The sequence below is a fragment of the Quercus lobata genome, chromosome 1, assembly GCF_001633185.2.
Source record: "Quercus lobata isolate SW786 chromosome 1, ValleyOak3.0 Primary Assembly, whole genome shotgun sequence".
Taxonomy (NCBI): domain Eukaryota; kingdom Viridiplantae; phylum Streptophyta; class Magnoliopsida; order Fagales; family Fagaceae; genus Quercus; species Quercus lobata.
In genome coordinates, this window is record NC_044904.1 from 16,031,287 (window position 1) to 16,056,934 (window position 25,648).

The 25,648-nt window shown below is 33.4% G+C and overlaps 1 protein-coding gene across 1 annotated transcript; it reads left to right on the forward strand.

Annotated features, from left to right (window-relative positions):
• The first annotated feature begins 1,936 nt into the window (after positions 1-1,936).
• LOC115980962 (protein DGS1, mitochondrial) lies at positions 1,937-17,723 on the forward strand. The gene is made up of 14 exons (XM_031103159.1): positions 1,937-2,313; positions 2,642-2,756; positions 2,842-3,045; positions 5,053-5,190; positions 5,397-5,558; positions 7,331-7,525; positions 7,843-7,943; positions 11,855-11,944; positions 13,217-13,289; positions 13,366-13,394; positions 13,480-13,603; positions 14,230-14,340; positions 17,199-17,299; positions 17,471-17,723. Exons 1-14 carry the CDS (start codon positions 2,030-2,032, stop codon positions 17,589-17,591), a joined length of 1,848 nt encoding a protein of 615 aa, XP_030959019.1. The 5' UTR covers positions 1,937-2,029; the 3' UTR covers positions 17,592-17,723.
• Positions 17,724-25,648: the final 7,925 nt, after the last annotated feature.

The following is a 25,648-nucleotide window of genomic DNA, read 5'->3' on the forward strand; positions in this document are numbered from 1 at the left end:
ATATTTAGAAAACTATGAGACCAACTTGATAAGACATAACATAACTACAACTCTCTCTCTCTCTCTCTCACATGTGCACACCTCATTTTTTTTTATTTCTTTCTTTTCCTCCCTTCTCTTTCACGGTTCTTCTCTCCTCTAATAAATATTAATAAAATAATTATAAATGTCTGAAATTTACTACTTTTTAAAAAAAAATACATACACATACAAAATACACAATTATATTTTTTTTTCACATTTTAAAATATGTTGTTTGAAACATGGTATTAATATACATTTTTTGCACTATGAGTACTTTAAACACGTATTTTCATAACACTTTTTAAATCACAATTTTCATATGATTTTGAACAATAATACTTAAAAACTACTACCAAACTGGCTCTTATGAGACAAGCCAACATGGGGTGCCAATTTCCATAAGCCATCAACTTCATCCATGGGGTTTAAATTACCCAAACTTTGTGTCATTGGAAATTATACTTCATGAACTTTCTAATGACGCCAAGAACCTACAAAACGAAGTTCAAGAATGTAATGATTAAAAATGTCTGGAGGATACAAGCATATCAAGAGTTTCAACTTCAGAAGTCACAACTTTATGCATAGATGATCACTCAATTTTAGCATCATTAGGAAGAATTCTTCATGAAATTTCTAATGACAAAAGTAACACACAAAATGGAAACTCGAAAGACTACCCAAAAAAACTTTTCAAACCTGGTTGCACAAATGGAGGTCATAACACAAAAAAGGGAAACATAAAATCAAATAGTTTGTGATGTAGTGAGGATTTGAATTGAGATCCATTATTTAATACTAAACAAAAAAAAAATTATAAAAAAAACATTTTTTCTCTGTTCTATGTGTTCATATATTTATTCTGAGATAAGATGAGTTTTAGAATTAGGAAAAGATACAAGTCTATAGAAGAAAGCACTAGATTTTTCGTGTCTAAAAACTTGATATGCAAGACTAGGTTTGATTGTCTTCAAAGCTTCACCTTGTATTTATAATGCTAAAGATGTTCTTGAATGTGGTGAAAGTGGGATGTCCTTTTGTTTGATAGTAGAGATAATGAAATATTAGAGCATTCGCATCGGTTCATATAACTTTTTTTTTTTTTTTGGCTTATTTTAGATTAAGAGCCTACTTTATTTTATTTTATACAACCACTTTTAAAAAAACACTCACATCAAATTATCTATTCTACATTTTATTTTATTATAATATTAATTTTTCTTAAATTTTTAATTGTTTATCTTTTTTCACACATAACAACCATCATTTACTCTTCTCTTTCATTCTCGGAATATGTAAAAAAGGAAAGGAAAAAAAAAAGAAGCTATATGCAAAATAAATAGTGTTAGTGTAAATTTATAAAATTACCGTGACAATTTTGCAATTTTATACATTTTTAACTTGACTAATGTAGGTGATTTTGAGACTTAAATATGTAAAATTGAGCACTTTTTCTATTTTATAGGTAAAATGCTCTTGTGGGAAGATTGAATGTAATGTTATAATTCATGGCAATCTTTGGCATTCGCTTTAGGAATGGACCGAGAAGACTGATGCCACCCTCACAAATTTGCTCAATCTCACATCGGGGAGAGACGCCTCCCACTCATGCCTTATAAGCCTTTGGCTTAAGGATGAGTGTATCACTACCTCGGCTCATTCCCAAAGTGAACAATTCTTTTGTTGGGTCTGAGACAAATCTCCCTCCCACAATTTTCATTTATTTCTCCGCGTTTCAAATTATTCGATTTCATTTTCATTTTAACCCTTTATATTTTATTTGTTTCAAAAAAGAAAAAAGAAAAAGAAAAGAAAAGAAAAGAGGAGAGGCAATTTTTATAATTATTGAAAATACAGGGACTAATGAAATCAAAGTCAAAAGCAATTCAAAACGCCACCACCACCGGAAGCCTATTTAACCGCATCATTGATTCTATTCGTCTCTTTCGAATCGTTCCCCTCACAGTACTTGTAAACTCAGTACTAAGCTAAGTACTCTCTACTCATGGAGGTCGCAACTGTGGAGAACAACAATGAATCCAAGGACCACAGCAACAACAACAACAACAACAACAGAACCCTATTCTCATTCTACTCCAACTATATCTGGAACCGAGTACTTGCTTTCTTGCCCTCTTCTTCTTCTTCTTCTTCTTCTTCTTCATCGGCCTCAAATGTATTCGCCAAAATCTCCAATCTCTATCGCCAATCCGCTCGCGTCGGCTCTCGAACTCACGGCGCTTGTCTCCCTCTCCCATTGCCTTCCAACTCCTTCGACTCTGCTTCACTGTAAGACTTTTTATTTTTTATATATGACTTGTTTGGTTCCCGAGAAAATAGTTGTTTCACATTTGCGCATTAGTAATTGTTTTATTGAAGATTGATTTTGATTTGCTTTCATGTACTGAAATGTCTTGATGTGGAAAGAATTTTTGATTGGAAGCTATAAAGTTTAAAGAATTTTTTTTTTCTTTGAATTTTTCATGAGCAAGTTAATGGAAGTGTTCAAATTTATTTTTGTTAATGGAACTTTAGGAACATTCATAAGATTGCATTTGTTATATTCTGGAAACATTGAACTATGGATTAAATAAATGCTCTACTACGCGGCGTCCAGGGTTATGTCAGACACGTCTAGAGTTTATGAGGTTTTGGAGGATATTTTGGAGCACATAATTTTGAATTTGCGTATTGTTCAGAAGAATTTGCAGTTTTGGCAATCTAGGGCGGAGGTTAGTAAACCGTGGATGTGATGTACTGTGAATGATAGTTTATGTGCAGTGAATGATCATCACGCTTGTATGATTTTTGTTTTAGGGATCAAATGCTCGTAAAATGTACTTCATGATTTTCGAGAGAGGGCCACTGGCTTTTATTGATGGAGCGGTCCAATTGATACGTGGATGTGCTGATGAGGGTTCTTCGATGCAGCATCTATGCCATTCTGCATCATCTCACATATCTGAGAGAGTAGCTGTTTTAAGTAGCTTAAGATGTGCACTTGCTACGTTCTTGGCTCAGGTTTGCTCGGTCCTATACTACCCTCTTGTATTTTTAGAATGAGTAACCTTAGTTTAGTATGTCTTCTTCTTAAATCATCTTATGTTGTTCATATTTATCAATCCTTTCCTTTTTCCCTCTCTTGCTTAGTAATTCAAAACAATTGGCACATGACATTTGCTGTTATAAGCTGAATGATCTTGAACCAATACTAGGAAGGTCCTAGGAGTGATCGTGGGTCGGCTGGGCTTGGGTTTCCTGACTGATTCACCAGTTAAAATCGCCAAAAAATCATTTTCTATTTAAAAAAAAAAATCTATATATTACTCTGCAAGGGTGGGTCCAAAGGGCCCTACCTTGGTGAGGTTCCACGTCATAAAAAAACCTATATATTAGGATAATCTAACTAGTTAAGTATGTTACCTTTTGTTAGAAATATTGGTTAAATGATTAAATTTACCATATCCTAATAGTTTAAGCTTTTGGGACAATCGGTAGTTTAATATAGTATCAGAGCATGAGATCTTGAGTTCGATACTTGTCTCCTCCACTCTACCTCCCATTTAAATTTCCACGTGTTGGGCCTCACCTATTAAAAGGTAGCTCTGGCCCACATGTGAGGGGGAGTGTTAGAAATATCGGTTAAATGATCAAATTTATCATATCCTAATAGTTTAAGTTTTTGGGACAATAGATAGTTTAACACCTTTATTATTCAGACTTCTTTTTTTCCTTGTATTATAAACATTATTTCTGAAGAATGCCCATAAATAAACTTATCGAAGAAAAAATGTTGTAAACAACCTTAATTTCTTTAAAATTAAAATGTTAAATTGTGAGGGTAAATTTTTTCAAGCTTCTTAGAGGTATTTTCTTTTACATGCTTCCATTTTCTAAGGCTTTTCCCTTTATTTCTTTCTAATCGATGGTTAAAGAAAAAAAAAGCCTTTATGAAAAATGTTAGAAACAAAAGCGTTGATGGTTGTAAAGGGTATCACTATAAGTTTCTTCACCCCCCCCCCCCCCCCGGTCCCCACCCATTCCGTATTGATATCCATCCTATATATACAAAGTAACACCAAATTTAAAGAATTTTTATTTTTAAGAAAAAATTGGCCTGGTGTAACTTTAAACATTAGATCATGGTTGGGGAATGGAATTTTTTTTTTCTTGTTTGACCAGCCTCATTGGGAAAGGATTCTTACAATAGATAAAAAAAATTGATGATGTGGAACCTCACCAAGGCAAGGCCCTTCGGACTTATCCATGGGGAGAAAACCACAGATACACACCCCCACCCCCAAGAACTGTGTATCAGGTAATCCAAGGGATCCTAGTGGGGATTTGAACCATGAGATCTGGGTCTATTGCTCATCCCAAGCCTCCCACCACAGGAATTATAAAATGAAATATAGTTATTGTGGATTAGTGTTTAGATAGAAGAGTAATGGTGAGATAGTAGATTATTTGTTGCTTCATTTCTGTATTGCTATGGATTTATGGGTTTGTCTTTGTGGTATTCGGTGTGAGATGGATTATGCCTAAGTCAGTGTTTGTTTTACTTCACATGTTGGCATCTGAAACCTACTTTTTATAGAAATAAAGGTTAGAATGTGGTTCCATCATATTTGACGTGGACAATATGGCGGAAAGAATAAAGTCTGGATTTCTTCGATCCTTTTTTGGGTGTCAACAGTAGTCCATTGGGTATTTTGGATTTTTTGGGCTCACTGTATTAATGATTGCTAGTTATATAGTAACAGCAACTGAATTCACTGTTTTTTCATAAATAAATTTATCTCTACCTATAAAAAGAAATGTTTAGCTAAGGTTGTGGTCTTTCTCACCCATCCAGTCACTTCCCTTCTGCTGCACTTGCATAATACAACACATAATCTATTTCTATACATATAGACACATATATACCTTACTTAGCTACATAGTTATGTATTACATATCTGCACGTATATCTATTGTTTTTTTTTTTAAGGCAGTCTTATCAGATTTTGATTCAATTTCTTTTTATAGATTTACATGGAAGTTGACAGATTTGGAGAGAAGTTAGTGAAGGATCCTGAGAATTCATTGCCCTTATTATTGGTTACAATTAATGATATATTTTCAAATTTAGAGGCATCAATTGGACATCTACATGCAATGTGTCAGGTGACTATGAACATAAGACTTATCATTTTTCATAATTATCCTTGTGGTGATTGCTGATTGCCTTTGCATTGTTTTCATGTCTTTAATTTTTTTCACAATGCAGTTTTCAGAAACTCATATTTGCTGTTATTGTTGTTATTAATATATATTCTGAAGCTTTACTTGTCACCCCCCCCCCCCCCCCTTTTGGAATGACTACTTTGCAGAGTGTTTATTCTGTTGAAGGGAGCTATTCACTCCCACTATTGTTTGAGAAGCTGCCAGGAGTAAATCAGGAAGGATCACAGTGGACTGACTGTGAAGTTAGAGATGCTATCGACTTGATTTATCAAAATCTACTTAAATTGGACTCCTATTTATCTGATATTGTAAGAACTTCTGTCATCTTTTTATGCTCTTTACATAATTGGTACCCTTAAGATTGTTTTAATTTTTTTAAACAGATGGTAGCTTATATGTCATCTCATAAACTCTCTGTTATTTTTTTGTTGGTGATCATCTCATTAACTTGTAGTACTACAAATTATGCACCCAAACTTACCAAAAATGGGTGACTTCTATGATGAAGACATGAATAAAAAGTCTCTAGGCTGTTGTTTCTTTATAGTAATTTTTTATTTAAATCGGTAAATAATTATAGTAATCCACCATGATTTAGGTTGGCCTTCTGGACATCAAAATGCAGACTATGGCTGGTCTTCAATCTACATGACTGTTAAAAAAGTTTCTTCTGGCTAGAAAAGTCACAACATTTGTGGGGGAAATTAATCACAAGCTCTTGGACATCTATAGTCTAATGTCATAATGTGAATTCTGTTAAAAGAAATCCTAGTCATGATTAGACCCTAGCCTTCAGGCAATTCCATTCTTAGCTTAAGTAAAATTGAAAGCCCTATATTAGCTATTGCCATAGTTGTGCTGACACTGTTTCCTACATTACATATGAACTTGTATTGCTATTGCATTGTGGGCAGTCTGTATACAGTAACTCTATTTTTTATTGTTGCTATTGCTACCCTTGCATTACTTTGCCAGATTTTGGCTACAATATGCTAAAAAGCGTATATTTCAATGCAAATCCATCATACAAACATTCACTTTGGGCACAGAGTTAAAATTGATTTATGATATATTACCTAGATGTCTTGTGCTATTGAATACCAATGTGGTCGAACTTCTCATGACATTATGCACCATGCTGTGTGTACTAAGTCATTTGTATTAGTAATTATATTGCTTAATTTCAAATTTGTTATTGTTTTCATATTTTATTAGTTGTTTTGTTCATATATTCTTTAAAATAGATTTGGGTGCTACTATGCATTTTCTGATATTGAGTAGCATTGCTTGTTTGAAGTTGTATGATTCATTTAAATTTGAAACCTATATCATTATTTAAAGCCACATTGACTAGAGAGCTTGATGGGAAGTGGAAACAATGTAAAGAAGGGTAGATTCAAGAGGTCAATGAGCTGTAGCTTAAATGGAGCTTCCTCCCCTGTTAAGAAAAGGGTGAAGGGTTATTACTTATTATTTAAATAAAAAAAAGAGGACGGTGAAGGGTTTGGTTGTGAGTCCAAGACCATGCATAAGTAACTTAGCAAGTAAAAATGAAAAGAACATGAATTAAGATAAGAGACTTAAAATTATTGCCCAATATCATGCAGTTCAGTTGAGCTCATTCAACTTTTTTAACACTATTTGTATAATACTCTGAATAAGGAAGCACATAATTGCCAATGGTTTAATTATCTATGGATGTTGCCTAAATTATTTTATTAATATTAGTTATATTGAAGTAATATCCAGAATATGGTTGGTTAGATATATAGTTATATTGAACTAAGATTAAAGTTAATTAATTTAATTTGCATTCATTATATACATGCACATGATGTTTGCTTAAATGAACCAGATAATTTTGATATTGTTCTTTGTTGGTTGAAGGACACTAGATAGGTCAAACTGGGTTACTTTAAATTTATTTGGAAACATTGTTGATTGTTTGATAGCAGAGTAACTTATCAAGTTGGCTTGGCCTGGACAATTTTGGGAGATTAATAGGCTCATGCCTCAGTTTATGTAGTTTAATCAGATCAGATTTAAGACTTGTAGTGTGCTTGCATTTTTGTTCTCTTAGGTTGCGAAACATCGGAAACCTAGAAAGATAACTTTACACTGGATCCGCTATACGTGTGGTGCAGTTGGCCTCTCTGTTTGTTCTATGTGGGTCCTACGGCATAGTAGTTTGATGGGGAATTCTGACATTGACAAATGGATTGGTGATGCCAGAGACTCAACAGTTAGCTTTTTCAATGATCATGTTGAACAACCGGTATATTCATTCTTTCCACTTGCCCATTTCTTACCTTTTGAAAAACGTATGAAAAGTTCTCATCAAAACTCTTTGCTGATCCTAATACAGTGTGAAGAGGATTTTGGGAAGATTGTTAATTCTGTTTCATTAATAATCATGCCATTTGGAATCTAGACAATCATTTTGGGATTGAGAGAGTATAACTTTTCTTTGTTGATGCCATAACTCTCTCTTCCCCCCTTCCCCCCCCAACCTATGCTTATCTTTTGCATATGAGATTTTTCATATCTATAAATTATTTAATATTTTGAATGATTAATTCAATCTTTTAACAGCTTTTGTCAATTAGAGATGAACTTTTTGAGACATTCAGGAAGAGGCACAAAGGTGTCATGGAGCCTGAAGAAGTTCTGTTAACTTCTAATTCTCTGCACAGGTTGTTTATTAACCATTTTCAGTTGAATATTCTATATAAATGCCGATCATGCATATATTATGTTTACTTCAGTCATTGAAGTTCCCCTCCAGATTTTAGACACACTTATTTCCATATATACTTGCATAATACACCTATGAATGGGAGTTGAGGAGATTTTATTCTTTCTATGAGCATGTCTCTGCCAGGTTTCCTAGTGGGGAGGGTGAGGATATTTTGATTTGGCAGTTGAATTGTAGTGGTGTCTTTGATGTGCGATCCTTTTATATTGCTTTATTGAAAGCCCCTTCTGTTTCTTTTCCTTGGCAGAGCATTTGGTGTGTAAAGGTACCTAAAAGGGTATCTTTCTTTCTATGGACTGCTGCTAGGGGTGGGATTCTCACAATAGATAACCTTGTCAAGAAGAAATTGCCCCTTGTTAACTGGTGTTGTTTATGTAGGTGTGATGAGGAGACTGTGGATCACCTTTTGATCCATTGTAGGTTTGCATCTGCTTTGTGGAGTGAGGTCCTTATTATGTTTGGGGTTTAGTGGGTGATGCCGGACACTATTGTTTCTCTTCTTTTTGCATGGAGGAATTGGTTGGGAACTTACTCTTCAAAGGTTTGGAATTTGGTACCAAGATGCCTTATGTGGTTAGTATGGAAGGAACGCAATGCCCGAACTTTTGAGGACGTTGAGAGGCCTATAGATATGTTGAAGACCTTGCTTGCTAGGACTTTGTTTGAGTGGTCTCGTATTTGGGGGCTTACACATTGTAGTTCCTTGTTTGATTTCCTTATCTCTATTAGTCTTTCCTTATGATTTATTTGTATTTGTTTCAAGGGCAGTGAGTTTACAATCGTAAATACATTGTTCTTTTCCATCAATAAAATTCTTATTATCTATCAAAAAAAAAAAAAAAAAAATACACCTATGAATCCTTATTGATTTATGCATGAAACAAAGAGCTTTTGTGATAACTTAAACCTTCCAATAGATTAAAGGCCTGTGATGTGAGTGGTAGAGGTATTGCCTGAATTTGTTGATGTTTTTCAGTAAGGAAAGAAGAAGAAGAAGAAATTAAATGGAGTATTTGGGCATATGCCTAGTTTTATTGTTGTCAAAGTAAGCTATATAAGCACATGTAAACATAGCATAATTAGTCCATGCAGAATTAATTTTACGTCTTTATTTTCTCTCTACCATTCTTCACAATTTGGCTATTGGGGTAACAAGATGACAAAGCCCTTGATGTTACACCTCTAAATATGTTTCAAAGCAGCAAGGAAGCTTTAGACTGATCTTAAGCTATGCCTTCTAATTGGGTCATGAAAAGAATTAAGGGCGTTTAGCAAATTTTCAGGGGTGGCTTTTGAAGGTTGTGAAAAGGAGGTTATGGTTTGTTCATGGCCATTGAGGAAAGATGTGGAACAAATGAGACAGACATGGCTTCTCAAAAGAAGAGTTAAGATCAATTGTGAAGAGTGTGACATGGTTCTAGCAGGGGGTCATGTATCCGTGGTTTACTCCCTAGGGGTGGGTCCAAAGGGCCTTGCCTTGGTGAGATTTCATGTCATCCAAAAAGAATAAATTGTGAAGGGTATGGAAAATTATATAATCTTTCTTTCTCAGTGAACTATTACTCAAAAGGAGCGAGCCACATGAGTGGAGGTAGAAGAGAGGGGTTTACAGTTGCCGCTATGAATATCAAAATCATATCTTGGAATGTCAAAGGCTTGAATGGCAAGGGGAGAGAAGAGGGTAAGGGATTCTCGTAAAATGTCCAAGGGTGAAATTGTGTGTCTTCAAGAAACTAAAATGGAGGTGATCAGAAGGGACAGAGCTTATGGGGGAAGTCAGTTTGTGGATTGGGACTATCTGGAAGTAGATGGGTCCTGTGAGATTAAGTGGTCCAAGAGAATTGGTTGACCAAATTGAGTTTTAGAGAAAATTGAAGTAGTCAAGGGTATGTTTTCTATCTCATGTACATTTAGTTGTGTGGTAGAGCAATATGAATGGGTTTTTTTTTTTCTGGGGCTTATGAGCTTAATTATAACCAAGATAGAAAATTGTTATGTGAAGATTTAGCAGGAATATACTGTTGGGGATTGCCAAAGTGATTGGTGGTGACTTCAATGTGGTTTGCTTTCCAATAGTTGGGAAAGGAAGAACTCCATTAGCTATGTGGGATTGTTTGGACTTATCTCTTATCATGGCATGTTGGATTTGATTAGGGGGCTAAATATTTTTGGTTCAGATGTATTAGTATTGAACTATTAGTATTGAATTGTGTGACAAGGCTATTGGTTTTCAAATTAATTTAATCTATGAAATCTATTTTAGTTCTCATTTGTAATTCTTGAATTGGGTTTTTTTTCTCTTTCATGCTGAAAATTCAGCTCTATTAGTATTTTGCATGTGACGCAATGCGGAAGCTTGAACAGGCTTTGATACCAATTTTGATGTAGGTTCTTTAGGAATTTAGCACTAAATTAGATTTCTTGATGAAATCTTGAAGGGTTCTTGTATAAGGATCTATGTTTAAGGGCTTAGGTAACAAAAGTTTGAATCTTGAATAGCAATTATACTTAGTTAGAAGGCTATCACACGCTCAAAGCTTAAATAACGTGTTGGAATTTTATTAAAATAAATTTCACTATGAATATTAATGACTACAATAAAACCTTTATATAGGCTATTGTTAACTCCTTTCCTAGAAGGATTAGGACTCTAAAATCTAAATAACCTATTTCTAAAATGACTAGGCTGGCTAATAACAAACAAAAAGTACTTTAGAAATCTAGAAAAGGGCTCAAACATAAAATAAGATCCATGGGCTTTTGGTGCAGCCAAGGACAGCCCATTCTAGAAATTGAGAAATTACCAAATTGGCCTTATTCTAGTAAACTTGCTTAAAACTGATGCAACATCTTTCAAACCTAAAAATACTTAATACTAAGACTCAAAAATAGCTAAAATAACCTACAAAAGGTTCCAAGAAAGCCCCACATCAAAACTAGACCACAAATATTGAATAATTTGGTTTTTTTCCTCAAACCCTTTGCTATCCACATCAAACTGTTCATGACTCTGGAATGCCTTGTGTAATTGTGCTGAACTGGGATGGCATGCCCCACAGCTTGGCTCAGTTTGGATAATGATGCTAATGCCTTTTCAATGCTTATGATTGGCTTATACTGTTATACGTTACGGAATGGACATACTCTGGCACTTAAGATGCTATAATTGTTGTATTTCTGATTGTTGAAGAATTTTCATTAGTGAAGCATATATTTTGGCTTTTGCTTATTAAAAAGGAATGCGTATGTGGCTTGATTTCTGTAATATAGCTGACCATTGTATTGAAAATAATTGAGGAAACAGCAATTTATGTATGCAACCACATGGCTTTTCCCTTATTAAGAAGATGTAAAATGGAGAATGATAATTTAAGCAAGTATATACATTGTTACACTTTGTTGATAGAGTACAAAGACTTTTGTTGAAGTAGAAAAAAGATGGAGGAGCAATACAAGTTGGAAAATTAGATGAACTAGAGATATACTACATGCTAGTATGGGTTTGGTAAAGAGCTATCTCTTTGACCATTGCGTCAGACTCAAACTTTCTTTCTTTCTTTTTTTTCTTTTTTTTCCCAATCAGTTTTCCAAATAAGAAATTACCATTTTTATGGAGACTAAATTGAATGACTTATGGTCTTTCTAAAGAAGTAAATTATTAGACTTCATATAAGGTGTTGCATATATCGTTTTGTCGATCAAGCAAATTCCCATTTGTTAGTTTACTTCATCATAGAGTGCTAGTGGAATGCATTGGTCATTGATATCTTATTTCACAGCAAACATAATTTGGCATTAACATATTTTGCTTTTATTGAACCTTACCATATTTATCTGCTTGGTTTATAGAATGTTGTTGGCGTTCAGTGAACAGACCAAAGGTCAAAAGATCCCAGAGAATGCTTCGGATCAGGAACTGCTTGAAATAGTAATGTCCAGGTGGGTCTTTCTGTAGTGCTGTTTGTTTGGTATTAAATAGAATGAGAAATAGGCATGCTTGGCATAAATTTGTATTTTGGCAAAGAAAATGGTTTATAATATTTCATCACAAAGCATTTCATGGAAAAGACTCTGATTTGATCCATCAATTATCAGTTTAACTGCATACCCATTTATAATGATAATATTAAAATTTTACATAATAGTCCAATATACAATTTATTATAACCTATATTGCAAACTAATTATTATTTTTTTCTATGTAAACTAATAATTATAAAAGCTATCAAACCTGTATCTGATAGGTATCCGCCATGGATTTGCCTGATACATATAGGGTGCATAGCTACCTATACATGTGAATTAATTTTCATCATGGATACGGTAAGATATGGCTTGGATTTGGAGGGATGCGATAGGGATACTGCATGGATACATTTGTGGGTTAAAATGTGGGGTGGCACCACGCTTCTTAGATGCAAGCTTCTTATATGTTCCAGAGTTAGTTTCAGCAAGAGTGAGATGGTGTTAGGAGGTGAAGTTCTTGATTTGCAATGCATCTGTACGGCAAATAGTTCCATGAATAGGGAGAAGTTCCGTACTAGTCAGTGCTTCATGTGTAAAATAATTGGTGAATTTGTGGACCATTGATCTTTCAGTTGCTAGGGAGTGTTGGCCCCTTTTCTTTTGGCTTTATTCAGAGTGAGCTGGGAAATGCCTTTTCTATTTTGGGGTTAATTTTGTGTTCAAGTTGGGGGTTTGGCTAGTCTAGTTAAGAATAATTTGAAGAGAGTTGGAAGTGGTTAAATGACTGAGAACAAGCTACTAAATCATAGAAATTGTAAGTATATGTGGAAAGTCTTCAGATTATCCAAGGATAACCTGGGGTGCCTCTGTGGTAAAGGAGAGTGCCTGGACTAACTATAAGCCCAGAAATCTCTAGTTCAACTCCTAGTTAAGGCATTTTGCGATCTACCCATTGCCTACTCAGGGGGGGTGTGCCCCTCAAGGGTGGTCCCACTGGCCCATACCTTGAGGGGTTTCCTCGTCATAAAAAAAAAAAAAATATATATATATATATATATATATTAACACAAAATTATATAAACAAAAAGAAACTCATTGACCACTTTATATTTGTAAAAAAAATTATTGACCTCTTTGTTCTTGTTAAAATTTTGAATTACTTTGCTATGGATGTACTTGTATTGTGCAACTTTGTGGATTCCATTTTTTTATTAGAAAGAGAAGTTCATTGGATTCTTGATGTAGGTATGAAAAGGAGCTAATGCATCCCGTTCAGAACCTTCTTAGTGGGGAGCTTGCTCGTGCTTTGCTTATCCAGGTAATATATGTATCATTTTTATGTGCTTGTTCTTTATGAATTAAATAATTTTACTTCAATTTTTATGCCATCACAGGTTCAGAAGCTGAAACTGGATATTGAGACGTGAGTTTTTTTTAATTGGAATCCTTGGGTTAGCTAATCCAAATTTTCTTGATTAATTAGTTTGTAACAATGATTTTTTGAACAGGGCAATGCTTGAGCTGGACCAGATTCTTAAGGCTAATGAAATCAATTTTGCTATACTAGCTGCCTTACCAGCATTCTTTCTCTCTCTTATTTTGCTCATGCTTGTGCGTACATGGTTTAAACGGGTACGATGACTGTAGATCTCTTCTTATTTCTTTATTTTTTATTTTTATAATTGAAAATCTTTTAAGAATTACTTTCTAGTTATTTTTATTATTTGGTAACAAATCATAATTTTTATTTCTTTCATTATAATTATGGTGGAAATTATATTTTCCCCAAGCTTCGACAAATATGTGCCTTTACTATTGATCAGTTAGGAATGTTCTTTGACTTGGCGGGAGATGCCTGTGATTGCCATTTTTGGTAATTGGTTAGAATGTACTGGTACATTTGAAAATTATGCTTAACGATTTGGAATCGATTCATTTTGGTTGTTGGTTCCAGATGAACAAGACAGTCTGATGCTGGTAGATCCAATCTCAAACTTAAGGATTTTTTTTTTTGTTTTGAAAAAGGCCAGGAGGGTTTTCAACATCCCTCCATTTCTTTGTGGTCTCAGAATTAAGGTCTGCATAACCATGAGATACTGATCTATCCCCATCCATTGCATTTCTGGACATTAATTCCTGGATTATTCTTGATCAAAGAGGCCTCTAAAAGAGGGGTTTTTTTTTTTTTTTTTTTTTTTTTTCCAACCCTGTTTAAGGCTTAGCTTAATCTTCTTCTTTTTTCCCCTTATGTGAATCAGGATACCAGAGCAGAAGGAAGGGGGAGAATGGCTCGGGTCCAACGGAGACTGCTCATTGTTGAGGTTGAGAAAAGGATTGTACAGTACCAAACTTATGTTGACCAAGGGCAGGTACAATGCTAAATTAATTTTCCTTTACATTGAAGTCTCCAGTGACAACTCTAAAGGCAGAATGCAGATAAATAAATTTATAAAGATAAAAATACAAGTACATTTCTTTAGAATAGCGAGTAAACTGGGTGTATACACCAAAGATCCAAGAAACTCTTAAGAGATGTAAAGAATCAATAAAGTTTACAAAATGATTGGCTGAACTGTATCAACTAAGAGACAAGAAAACAATGAACAAAAAAATTTCGATTTTATCTTCACAACTGACAGCTTGTATTGTGAATATTCTTTGATTTCTCTCCCTCTACTGAGTCCCAAAAAAGCATGATGAAAAAGAACTGTGCACTGGAAGATGACCTGGACCCTCACTGTTCTTGCACATGCAGCATGAGACCATGACCATCCCTTGTTTAATAAGATTATCAGTGGTAAGAATCTTTCCCAATGATGCTGCCCACACGAAAAAGCTTCTATCATAGGGGCCTTCACAGCTTCACCCTCCATATGGCCTTCCAAGGAAAACTTGGTGACTTGGTGTGGCACCTCTTCTCAGAGCTTTTCCTAATACAAGTGGACTGAAAAAGAAAACACCATTTCTCTTGAGTTTCCAACTCACTTGCTCCATCTCAAGCTGGAACTGTTGAGAATGCAGCAGAACAAACATATTGTTGGTAGATTAATTCCCAATTCTGCACTGACCTCATAGGATTCTAAAGCTCTACTCCAGTGTCCGTCGCCAAAGAGTCACTCATCATTTCATGTTTGTTAACTGCAATTTGGAATAGATCAGGCAAAAGTGAGCTAGAGCCTCATCCATACACCAGACATCATGCAAAGATCTCACTCTAGTGTATTGCCTAGTCTGAATCTAACAAGAATATAAAATGATTCCCAACCTGTTCTTATACCTTTCCACAAGCCCACCCCATGTGACATACAAACTCCTATGGATGTCCGTTGGCAACTTTTTTTTTTTAATAAATGAAGTGTGCCGCCAAATTTTTTTCTTTAATGAATTTTTTGTCACCAAGTTGCTCCCCATAGATGATACTCCCCATAGAGAACTTGCGCTATAAGTCTTTTAAATTACCAGTAGATGCATAGCAGAAGAGTTTACTTTTCACACACTAATATAAATTCATTTTCAAAGAAACCAAGCTGAATGTATATGTGAATCAAAATGAATGTGGAAAGTGTTATAAATGGACTAATTCAAAGCATATGCCAACTTTTTTTATGTTTTTATAACAACAAATAACGACAATAATAACTACTTTTACAACTTGACTGCTCTATTGTTGTTCGTTTATTCTTCTTTTTAATTTCAAATAAATGCATGCTAAGCATATTTTAGTGATTTATCTCCACTGTACTTAAATAATTTCTTAAGCATTTTTTAGGTGTTAACTAAGTTTGATTATTGAACCGGCCCCCTCTGACTCTCAAACCGGCCCCATGCACTCAACTGAACCTGTTATTCATAGAATTTTTTTTTTTTTGGTAGAATAAATTAAGAAGAATAAAGCATCTCAATGGCTCTAATAAAAATATCTTCACTTCATGTTCCTATAAAGATTAGCTAGAGTTTAAATCCTAGCAAGTATCAGAAAGAGTTAAGCCCATAGAAGCCATTAAATCTACTGCCTAATTGGATTTTCTGAAAATCTAATTTATCGTCTCCGTCAATGTTGTGCCACAGATTATGGAAATCCTGAATTAAGTTTACAATCTTACATGGAATGTTAACATAATTAATAGCACCGTCTACAAGGAGGCCCTACCATAGGCTGCCTCTATCACTATGAATTACCACCCACTCCAAGCTTCTTCACAAATCAAAACCATTACTTTGCATTTTTCCTCTGGTTGACAAAATTTCTGTTTATATTTAAAATTTGTAACCCCACATTGTCCTGTATGATTGAGTAGCATAGAAGCATGAAGTCTCTAATGAAGGAATTGTACTAATGGTTCAATGGGAGAGTATTATTATAGGTCAGTGAGCTTTAGCTTGAATGGCACTTTCTCTTCTTGTAAGAGCAAGGTGAGGGTGAGGTTGTCAGTTCAAGACCCACTGGGTACATCTGTGATGTACGAATAAAAAAGGGAGAATATTTTTACTGGATCATTTTCTTTTCCTGCTTTTTTGGGTGGTGATGGGGGAAGGGAGTGGAGGGGTGGGGGATGCATTGTCACAAGTCTGGTTTTTTACTGTTACACATTACTGCCATTATCAGTCATGGTCATGCATAGGACATAAGAACCATGCACATAGAAATATACATGTATAGGTGGCTTCTTTTGACATAAATATACAACATTATCACTCATCATCTATTTTATTGCATGGCTTATCTTGTCCTTATAAGAAAGAAAAAGACGAATGACATAATTCAGCAACATTTTGTTTGATACTGTACTTAAACAAGTATTCAGTTGCATTTTTATTGAGATTCATTCTGATTTCATACCTGGTTTTTCATAATTATTGTTCTGGTTCTTTCATACCTGAGGTCTGTTTTGGATCCCTTTATTTTGCTGAAACTAAAACGTTTTACTGAAAATACTGTAGATAAATATAAATGTTAGCTGAAATAGTGCAGTAGGATCCATGAATAGTACCAAAAAGTGCAGTGGACCCTATGAATAGTAGCAAAACTAAGCTAAATAGTAAAATAAGCTGGGTTTTTAATTTGGAGCCAAACACACCTGGTATTTCATGATTATTGTATTGCTTTAATTGTGAGTCAATATGAAAATGTTAGCACACTCTATTTTGCTTCAATAAAAACACCATTACTCCTGCCCAAAAAGAAAGCATAATCCAGAAAAGCTCTCATATTGCATGTGTTCTACAGGAAAAAGATGCGCAATGCATGTTTGGATTGGTGTTATATAGTCTGGATCGCCTATATCATGCTGTGGAGAAGCATGCAAAAGCAACCGGGGAATGGCAGTGGTTAGTTTTTCTTCTCTGTTTTACAAGCTATTTCTCTGAATTGCTGTTATCTGCTTAGTTGTGTCTCGCTGTGTGTGTGTTAGTGTTTGTGCGTGTTTGAGAAAGAGAGAGAGACTATTGATTGACAAATCATGACTTTGGACAAGAGCTAATCGGTAATATTTTAAACAGCTTGAGACAGGATATTATTGATCTGGGAAAGCCTGACCTTAAAACTACATATAAGCTTTTAGTGACATCACGCCTGGAGCGGTTATATGACTGCTTGCTACCTTCACCGACACGTCGGTAGGACTTCATTTTTCCGTTCGAAGTTTGTGGGTTAACTTTGCACTTTGCATTTTAAATATCGGCAATGATTAAAATAGCAAATGCACTTTGCACAATTACAGTGCCATTTTGTATTATATATATATTTTTACTTTTTCTTGTTTTCACTTTCCTCATCTAAACTTTACTTCAGGTGCCCCCTCCCTTGCCAACTTATTTGGCTCTAAGTGTATGTAGAACTAATACATCACAAGAAGAATGATGTATATACTGGATGTATGAGATACATTCTTTGTTTTCAAATTAAAAAAAAAAAAATTGCTTCTAAATTTATTTCTACATTTTCATTTCTTGAAAAATAAAGAAGTGACTCTTGGTCCTTCCAAAAACCAAGGTTGGATCCCCATGATGAGGAATACAAGGAAGTCAATACCATACCAGTTAGATGGTATATGCTGTATTGATCATTAAATTGGTAAATCCTCTAAAATGTAATGAATAAAAAATATAATGAATACTAGCTATATTGGGGAGTTTTGGCCAACATTAATGTTAGGCTGGACTGGACACCCCTAGTTCTCACACGATGAGATTCTTTTTATCTCAAGAAATTATTAAGAGTTGTTTCAGTATCTAGCACATAAATTAATCTTCAACATCAGAATCAGCATAGAGCATACTACCAAATAAGACTAAAATAATCTCAATCATCCCAAGTCGAATAACATGACCAATTGACTCTCAAAAAAGTGAAAAGAAAAAAAAGAAACTTTTATTTTGAGAAAGAAGAAAAAAAAAGAAACTTGAACAATCCAAACGACACGAGTCTATGTCCATCCAAGTATAATAAGTATCAAATAACAAGATATATCCGTCTACATATTTATATGACTCAAAAATAAATAGTTGGTAATTAACCTTTTATTACAACCAAAGATATCTATATAAAAATGGGAGAATATTAAAAAAAAAATTGATGAACATTTTTCGAATGAAGAAATTTTTGTTCACGGGTGTGCACATCGATTTCAGGTAAATTTTTAGATGACATCTCAATTCTTTTTCTTTTTTTTTTTTCATATCTTTTTCCTGGATAATAAATAGTTCTATATGCTTTTCAAAACAGTTCAGTAAGCATTCTGCAATATAGTCCTGTATGTCTGGGTCTGGGAAGCAATATTCTATGCATTCTTTAGCGACTTTATAAATTTTGGCATCACAACTTTCTATTTTTGTGGTATACATGCAGTTGAAAAAATGATAAATAATACGCATCTTAAAAACACTGCTTAAAGGCCCGTCTCTCTTTACAAGTTTCAAATTCCTTTTCGAAGCACTTGTATAATGGGCCAGTAATTCTACCATCGTCAAGTTCAGAGAAATGGATAATGTCATTAGCTTGCACTTGGAATAGAATTAGGGTAATCAGCTCGAATATCATCATTAGTTTTCCCATATCTTTCCTATCTATATTTTGGTTTTGGTTGTCTCCAACTCTAGAATTTTCTTTTATTTATTAATTTTTGTTTAATGGGAAGTTAAAAATAGTACAACGATTTATAAGCATTAAAACCCCAAACTTTCTATCACAACTGAATGACTTGCTACCATTGAAATAAAGACATTCTAGTTTGTATATTTATTTATCTTAATAAAGAATTAATAAAAGAAGATTTTTTTACAAATTATCATTTTGAAAATAGAATATCTTTTCAAGTTATTAACCTTTGGTTCAAGAAATGTCTTTTAGTTAGGAACATGAGATTTTATGATGCTTTTTATGTGACTCCTAGCAGAAGTCATATACTCATAAAAATTAAATTATTTTGTAGAAGGAATGTCTGTTGGCTAAAATTACTGGTTTCCACAAGAGTAATTAAGTATAATTCTTGACTTTTCTCAACAAAAAAATAAATAAAAAAGAGAGTACAATTCTTGGCAACGAGGGGGTGTTCTCATTAAAAATCTCAATTATTAGTTACTTGAACAAGAGATTGATTCAGTCGTAAGATAATATAATAATAACATGAACGTATCATTCAAAATAAATGTATACCAAATATATTGAGCATATCATAATTAAATAATCAAAACCTATATCATATAATAATAATAATATTCTTAATTTATATATATATATATATATATATATCTAAAAGCTGAAACTAAGCATTTATTGTTATTACGTTCTTGCTGAACCAAATCAATTTCAGTACATTAGGTCTATTTCGGTCTATTCGCTCCACTTTAGTCTAATTCGGTCCTTTTGGCTTTTCGGTCTACTTTGGTCCATTCGGTCTACTTAAGTTTATCTTGGTCTACTTTGGTCATTTTGGCCCATTACAGTCCACTTCGGTCCATTTAGTCCTTTTTGGTCTGTTCCATCTATGTCGATACACTTGGTCCGTTTTTGCCTGCTCAGTCTAGTCGGTCCATTTTGGTCCACTTTAATAATAATTTGGGAGGAGAGGTTTGTGTAAAAAGAGAAGTTGCTTTATTAACAATTATGTCACATTCTTAGTGTAATGTTAATATGTTTTTGATAAAAATATTACAATTTTCTTATCTAATTAAAGTTTTTTTATTACTATTTATTTATAAATATAAGTAATGGATTTACTTATATCTACTTTCTTTTTAGGCCTTTTAAGATGTATAGAGAATGAACCATCTGTAAGGAGTACTAAAAAACAATTTCAACCATACATTACATTATTTAGAAACACTTTTGAATAACCAATATAAATAGTTTAATCTAAAATATCAAATGTATGATAGAAGAGGCTAAAATATTCAAGAGACAAAAATAAAGCTTAGACACCCCCATTTTATTTCAATCAATATCTTAAATTTTTCAATCCCTTATGACAAAGAAGTGAAGAAGAATTGGCCTCTCTCTTGAGGGCATAAAGAGAAAATGACCCATTCTTTTAGAAATTAAAATTTAATGTTCTTGTAATGATTGCTTGATTATATACATACGAGAAAGATATATTTAGGACTGTCAACCTTGAGCAAATGAAGATAATTGATTAAACATTAACTTTACATATTTTATTTTCAATTACAAATTTGGTTTTTAACCTTTTCTCTATGTTTCAAAATGATTCCAAACTTTTCAAATGTTTCATTTTAGTCCTTAACCTTTTAAATTTCTGTCAAAAAAGTCTTTTTCATCAATTATTTTAGTTCTTAACCTTTTAAATTCTTGTCAAAAAAGTCTTTGTCATCTATTGGTGAATGGAAAAATATGATGGGATAAACAAAAACACTAAGGTTGTGTTTGGTTGGGGTGAAAATAGGGAGGAGGGAAAATAGGGTGGAAAATGTTGTTTTCCATTGTTTGGTTGAGGAAAGAAAATAGGAGAGACAGAAAATAGAGAAGAAATTTTTTCCTCGTGGGCCCACTTTTTTTATCCTCCCAAATTGGGAGAAAAATGAGGAGGGAAAAGTGATGAGAAATGCATTTTACACAAATGCCCCCACTTTTTACACTCACCTACCCCTCTTACTTTCCCACTATTATATAATAAGGACATAATAGTTAATTTATATAAACTACATTTTCCATGCTCTCCTTTTTCTCTCCAACCAAACAAAAAAGTTTTCCACTCTTCCAACCAAACACACATGAGGGAAAACCAAATCTTTTATATCCTTCCACTTTTCCATCATTCCACTAATTTTCCATCCTCCCACTTTTCCACTCCTCCAACCAAACGGACCCTAAAATCAAAGACGTATGTTAACACAAACCTCAGGTGGGAGATGATGATTGCATACATAGTTTTCAGTATCATATCGTGTACAAAATTTTTGTATCGTATGGGCATATCGTAAGTGCTCATGAATTGTCTGATATATAGGTGCGTATCATATGAATCGTATCGTATCGGTGAATTATACGTATCGTACGATACATAGACATATGGGTTTAAAATGGATTTTTTAGTTAAAATTTGTGATTTTATTTGATTTAAACGAGTTGTTAGACTTTTTTAACACGAAATTATTTGAAAACTTAATTGAGTCTAATAAAATAGCAAGTCCATGAGTTTTTTTTTCCTCCCTTCTCTTTCTCCTACAAAATTTAGACTATATGCATAACACTCACTTTCATATTGACAAATTTATTTTCTATGTTATTAATAATGAATTTAATGAAAATGTAATTATTTTCTATTTTGTTATTATTATTATGAGTCTAGAAAGCTAGAATGCCAAGAAAAAAATACAAAGAAAAAATTATTAGAATAAAAAAGAAGAAGCAAATGTTGATAATAATGAAGAAAGAGATTAAATTCTATAAGGATGGGGTGTAAAACCTATGTTTCATTATTCAATAAGTGACTGTCACGTTAGCATTTTACTTAAAATTCAATACATCCTACCACCCTAATAACATCTCAATAAATTCACAATGGATTTATATATGGGTATTAGAATTGACTGAATGTGATTGTATTTATTCTTAAATATGTGATAAGATGATATGACATGTTGGAATTGGAGGGGTAAAACATGAGTTTTACATCATGTCCTTATAGAATTTAATTTCATGATGAAAATGTCTATGAAAAAATAATTTTGCAAGATGCTGAACATGATGATAACATTAGTAATTAGTTGATTAGCCAAGATGATGAAAAGATAGTATTATTTTGGTTCATATATCAGGTAGTATTATCACTTCTGAGTTTAATCAATTTGAACGTGCATATTATACACATAAGTTAATTTGATTTATTTAGTTAGTTTTGTTAAATTTTATTTTATAAATAATTATTATATTGGTCATTAATTGAATATATTTCAAATTTATAATGAATACACCTTTTATATATATATATATATGATTATTTTATTATTTGTGAATCTTATGATACACAATTTGATACGATGCACAATACAAAAAAAATAAAAAATCGACTCATAATACGATTCACGATTTAGCAACTATGATAGCATAGATGTCTTTTTTTTCTTTTTCTTTTTTTCAATGCTGATGTCAATGAGGTACATAACATGTTCATTTTACAATCAGTTTATGTCTTTTTACTATTATTTAAACTGCCACTAGGGCTCCACGTGAGTATCAGTACTTTGATTTTAGTGTTTCTAATTGCCATGTAATATTTTTCCATCCACTAGTTGATAAAAAAAACTTTTGTTAGACTTTTAAAAGGTTAGGGATTATGTGAACTCCAAATTGTGTAGACCCAATTAGATTGGTGTTTGAGTGTATGTTGTGTAGGCGGGTGTTGAGTCCCATGGTGGCTATTAACTTGGTGGATCTTGGATTTATAATAATTATGATAAGTTCTAATTGTAACATAACTAGTCTTTTTAGGGTATAGGTACAGATATAGCTAGCGCTATCAAATACGGAAAAATTAAGTAGATTTCCAAAAAAATGCTTTCTAGAAAAGTTTAATTTAGTTTTTCTTTAAATAGTTTATAGTGAACCTTTTATTACTGAAACAGCAAAGTATGGCCGAAGCCTATCCTAGTACATGCCCAAAGAGTCATAGAAAAGCAAAAGGCTAATGTCCACAGGAGGAGTAATAAAAGCAGTAAAATCTCCTTGAAGTTGAGCTCCCATCCTTGCCATATGCTTGATCTTAAATCTGGGAAACTGGTTTTTGAAAATATATTATTTGAAAATCGATATACTAGGTTAGTGTAAGGATATTTGGTTCACATCTATGAAAAGAAAGAGAAGCAGTTAGGAACATTTGAGTTGATGTCGAAGCTCATCGATTCCACGAACAGATGACACCTCAATTCTTTTTTATATGCAGTTCAAAACAGCTGAGTAAACATTGTGCAGTCCGGTGTCGATATTTTGATACTGGGATGCACAAATCTATGCAGTCTAAAGCAGCTTTGAAAACATCGACATCACATTCTTCTATTTCGGTAGTAGTCATGCAGTACCTGACAGCATATGTTTCATGACCATTACCATATATTTATTCTCTCATGAATATTAGTCATTTCTAAGTTATTTTATTGATTACATAATAAAGAGAGCATGCTAAACGATTAAATGATATGGTTCTATTACTCTAATCTTTGCAACATGGTCCTTACAACATCATTCTCCTATCACGTCTATTGTTTGATTTCTTACAGAAGCTTTGCATAAGCCAACGTCCTAGGTTTGATAGGTCCAAGACCAAAGGTTTCAATAAGATTGTTCAATAAAAGAGCGTAGAGTGCTCATATCTAACCAACCCCACCCACCCCAACACCCCCCCCCCCCCCCCCCAAAAAAAAAAAAAAAACAAACAAACAAACAAACAAAGGTGTACACTGACTCAAGGCGAGATACATGCATGCAAGCTTGATAAGATGCATTAAACAAAGTAAGCTTGTACAGAAGAAGGGCCAAGGCCATCTCCTCTTACAAAACACCAATTTGGAATAGATGAGATGGAGATTGGCCTTAAAAATCAAAGGCACATGCCCAACAAGCAAAGATTATGCACAAAATATTAGCTTCTCTATCGATATGAACAAAATCCCAGGCAGCAAAGGAGTGAAGGAGAGATTTGGCAACACCACGAATGTTCCAACCAGTTATAACAAATGCAAGCTTGATTGTATATGCAAGAATATTAGCCGTCATTGTTAATTATATTCGTGGAGCATAGAGTGAAGTAGAGAGAATAAGACAAAATATTTGAATTCCTTACTTTTATTATTTTACTGTATGAAACCTTGTTTGTCCTGGTGGGTTAAAACACAAATTATCCCCCTAATGATGGATGTCCAACTCTAAAGAGGTAAAATTCTTTTGTCCATATATATACATCTTGATGGCAGAAAAAGTATATATCATATAATGTATCCAATACATGTAACTACTCACCCTCAATGTGAGTCCCATAGGCCATAGTGGATGAGATCCACATATTGTTAGTGAGTAATTGCAAGTGTTGGATAAACTATATATCACCTTTGATTGTGTTATCTATGTGTATGCCAAAAGAAGTTTGAGACTTATGCATTGTAATCTTGTCATGTTAAGTTTTTTTCATTTTTTGGGACCTATCAGATTGAACTCTTTTTTTTAGTTCAGTATTTTTATTCAATAAGTTTTCATCAAGGAAAAAAAAGGGTGAGAGAATCAGACAGCACATTCATTTTCAATATAAATATGTGTTTGTTTAGATGTAAAATATTTTTCAATGGAAAATGTTTTCTATTGAAAACATTTTAGGAAAAACTACTTATGTTCTAGCCTTGGATTGTGTTTTTAAAAAGGAGAAATTGAAATTTACCCACCTGTAGTTTGGTCTGTTTTAACAGTGCCCACCCAAGGTTTAAAAATTATCACTTAACTCACCTGAAGTGACCTCCGTTAGACCCCTTTACCCACCTCTCCCTCTTCACCTTTAAAAATAGGGGTAAATGAGTCTTTTTTATTATATTTTATGTCTCTCACCTCTTTTCTCTCCTTTTACTTCATCTTCACATAAAACATAAAAGAAAAATATCAAAAAGCAAGTCAAGATAAAATTTGTTTCATCATTTTTCATATATATAATTAGCACAAAGTTTTATGAAAGAGGGTAGACAAAGCAATTTTTCAAACCATAAAGTGATTTTACAAATTTGAGTTAATAATCTCCATTACAAAATGGGGTGCTCATTTTCTGGGTTGAATGAGCTAAAATCAAAACCCAAAAATGTATATGGAATGATGCGTTTAACGTTCTTACCCAATGCCCACTGCAATTGCCAAACATACTTTTACAATGACAAGAAAACCAATACACCTACAGTCACAAACAAAGCCACAAATCCATGTGAACATACACCCACAGATTCGCTAGCCTTCCACTGCTAAATCCAAAAATTGACTACTTAATTCTTCATAACAAAATAAAATAAATTAAATACAAAAATTAAGGATAAATGGTATCCACCAGTTTGCTAGATTCTATCTTTACCCTAGGCTTTCTCTCTCTAAAACTCTAACCCTCTCTCTTTTGCTAGGTTCTCTAAAAAAAACCTAGATTTACAAGTAAAAAAAAAAAAATGCAGAAAAAAAAAACCTAGCAATCTAGCAAA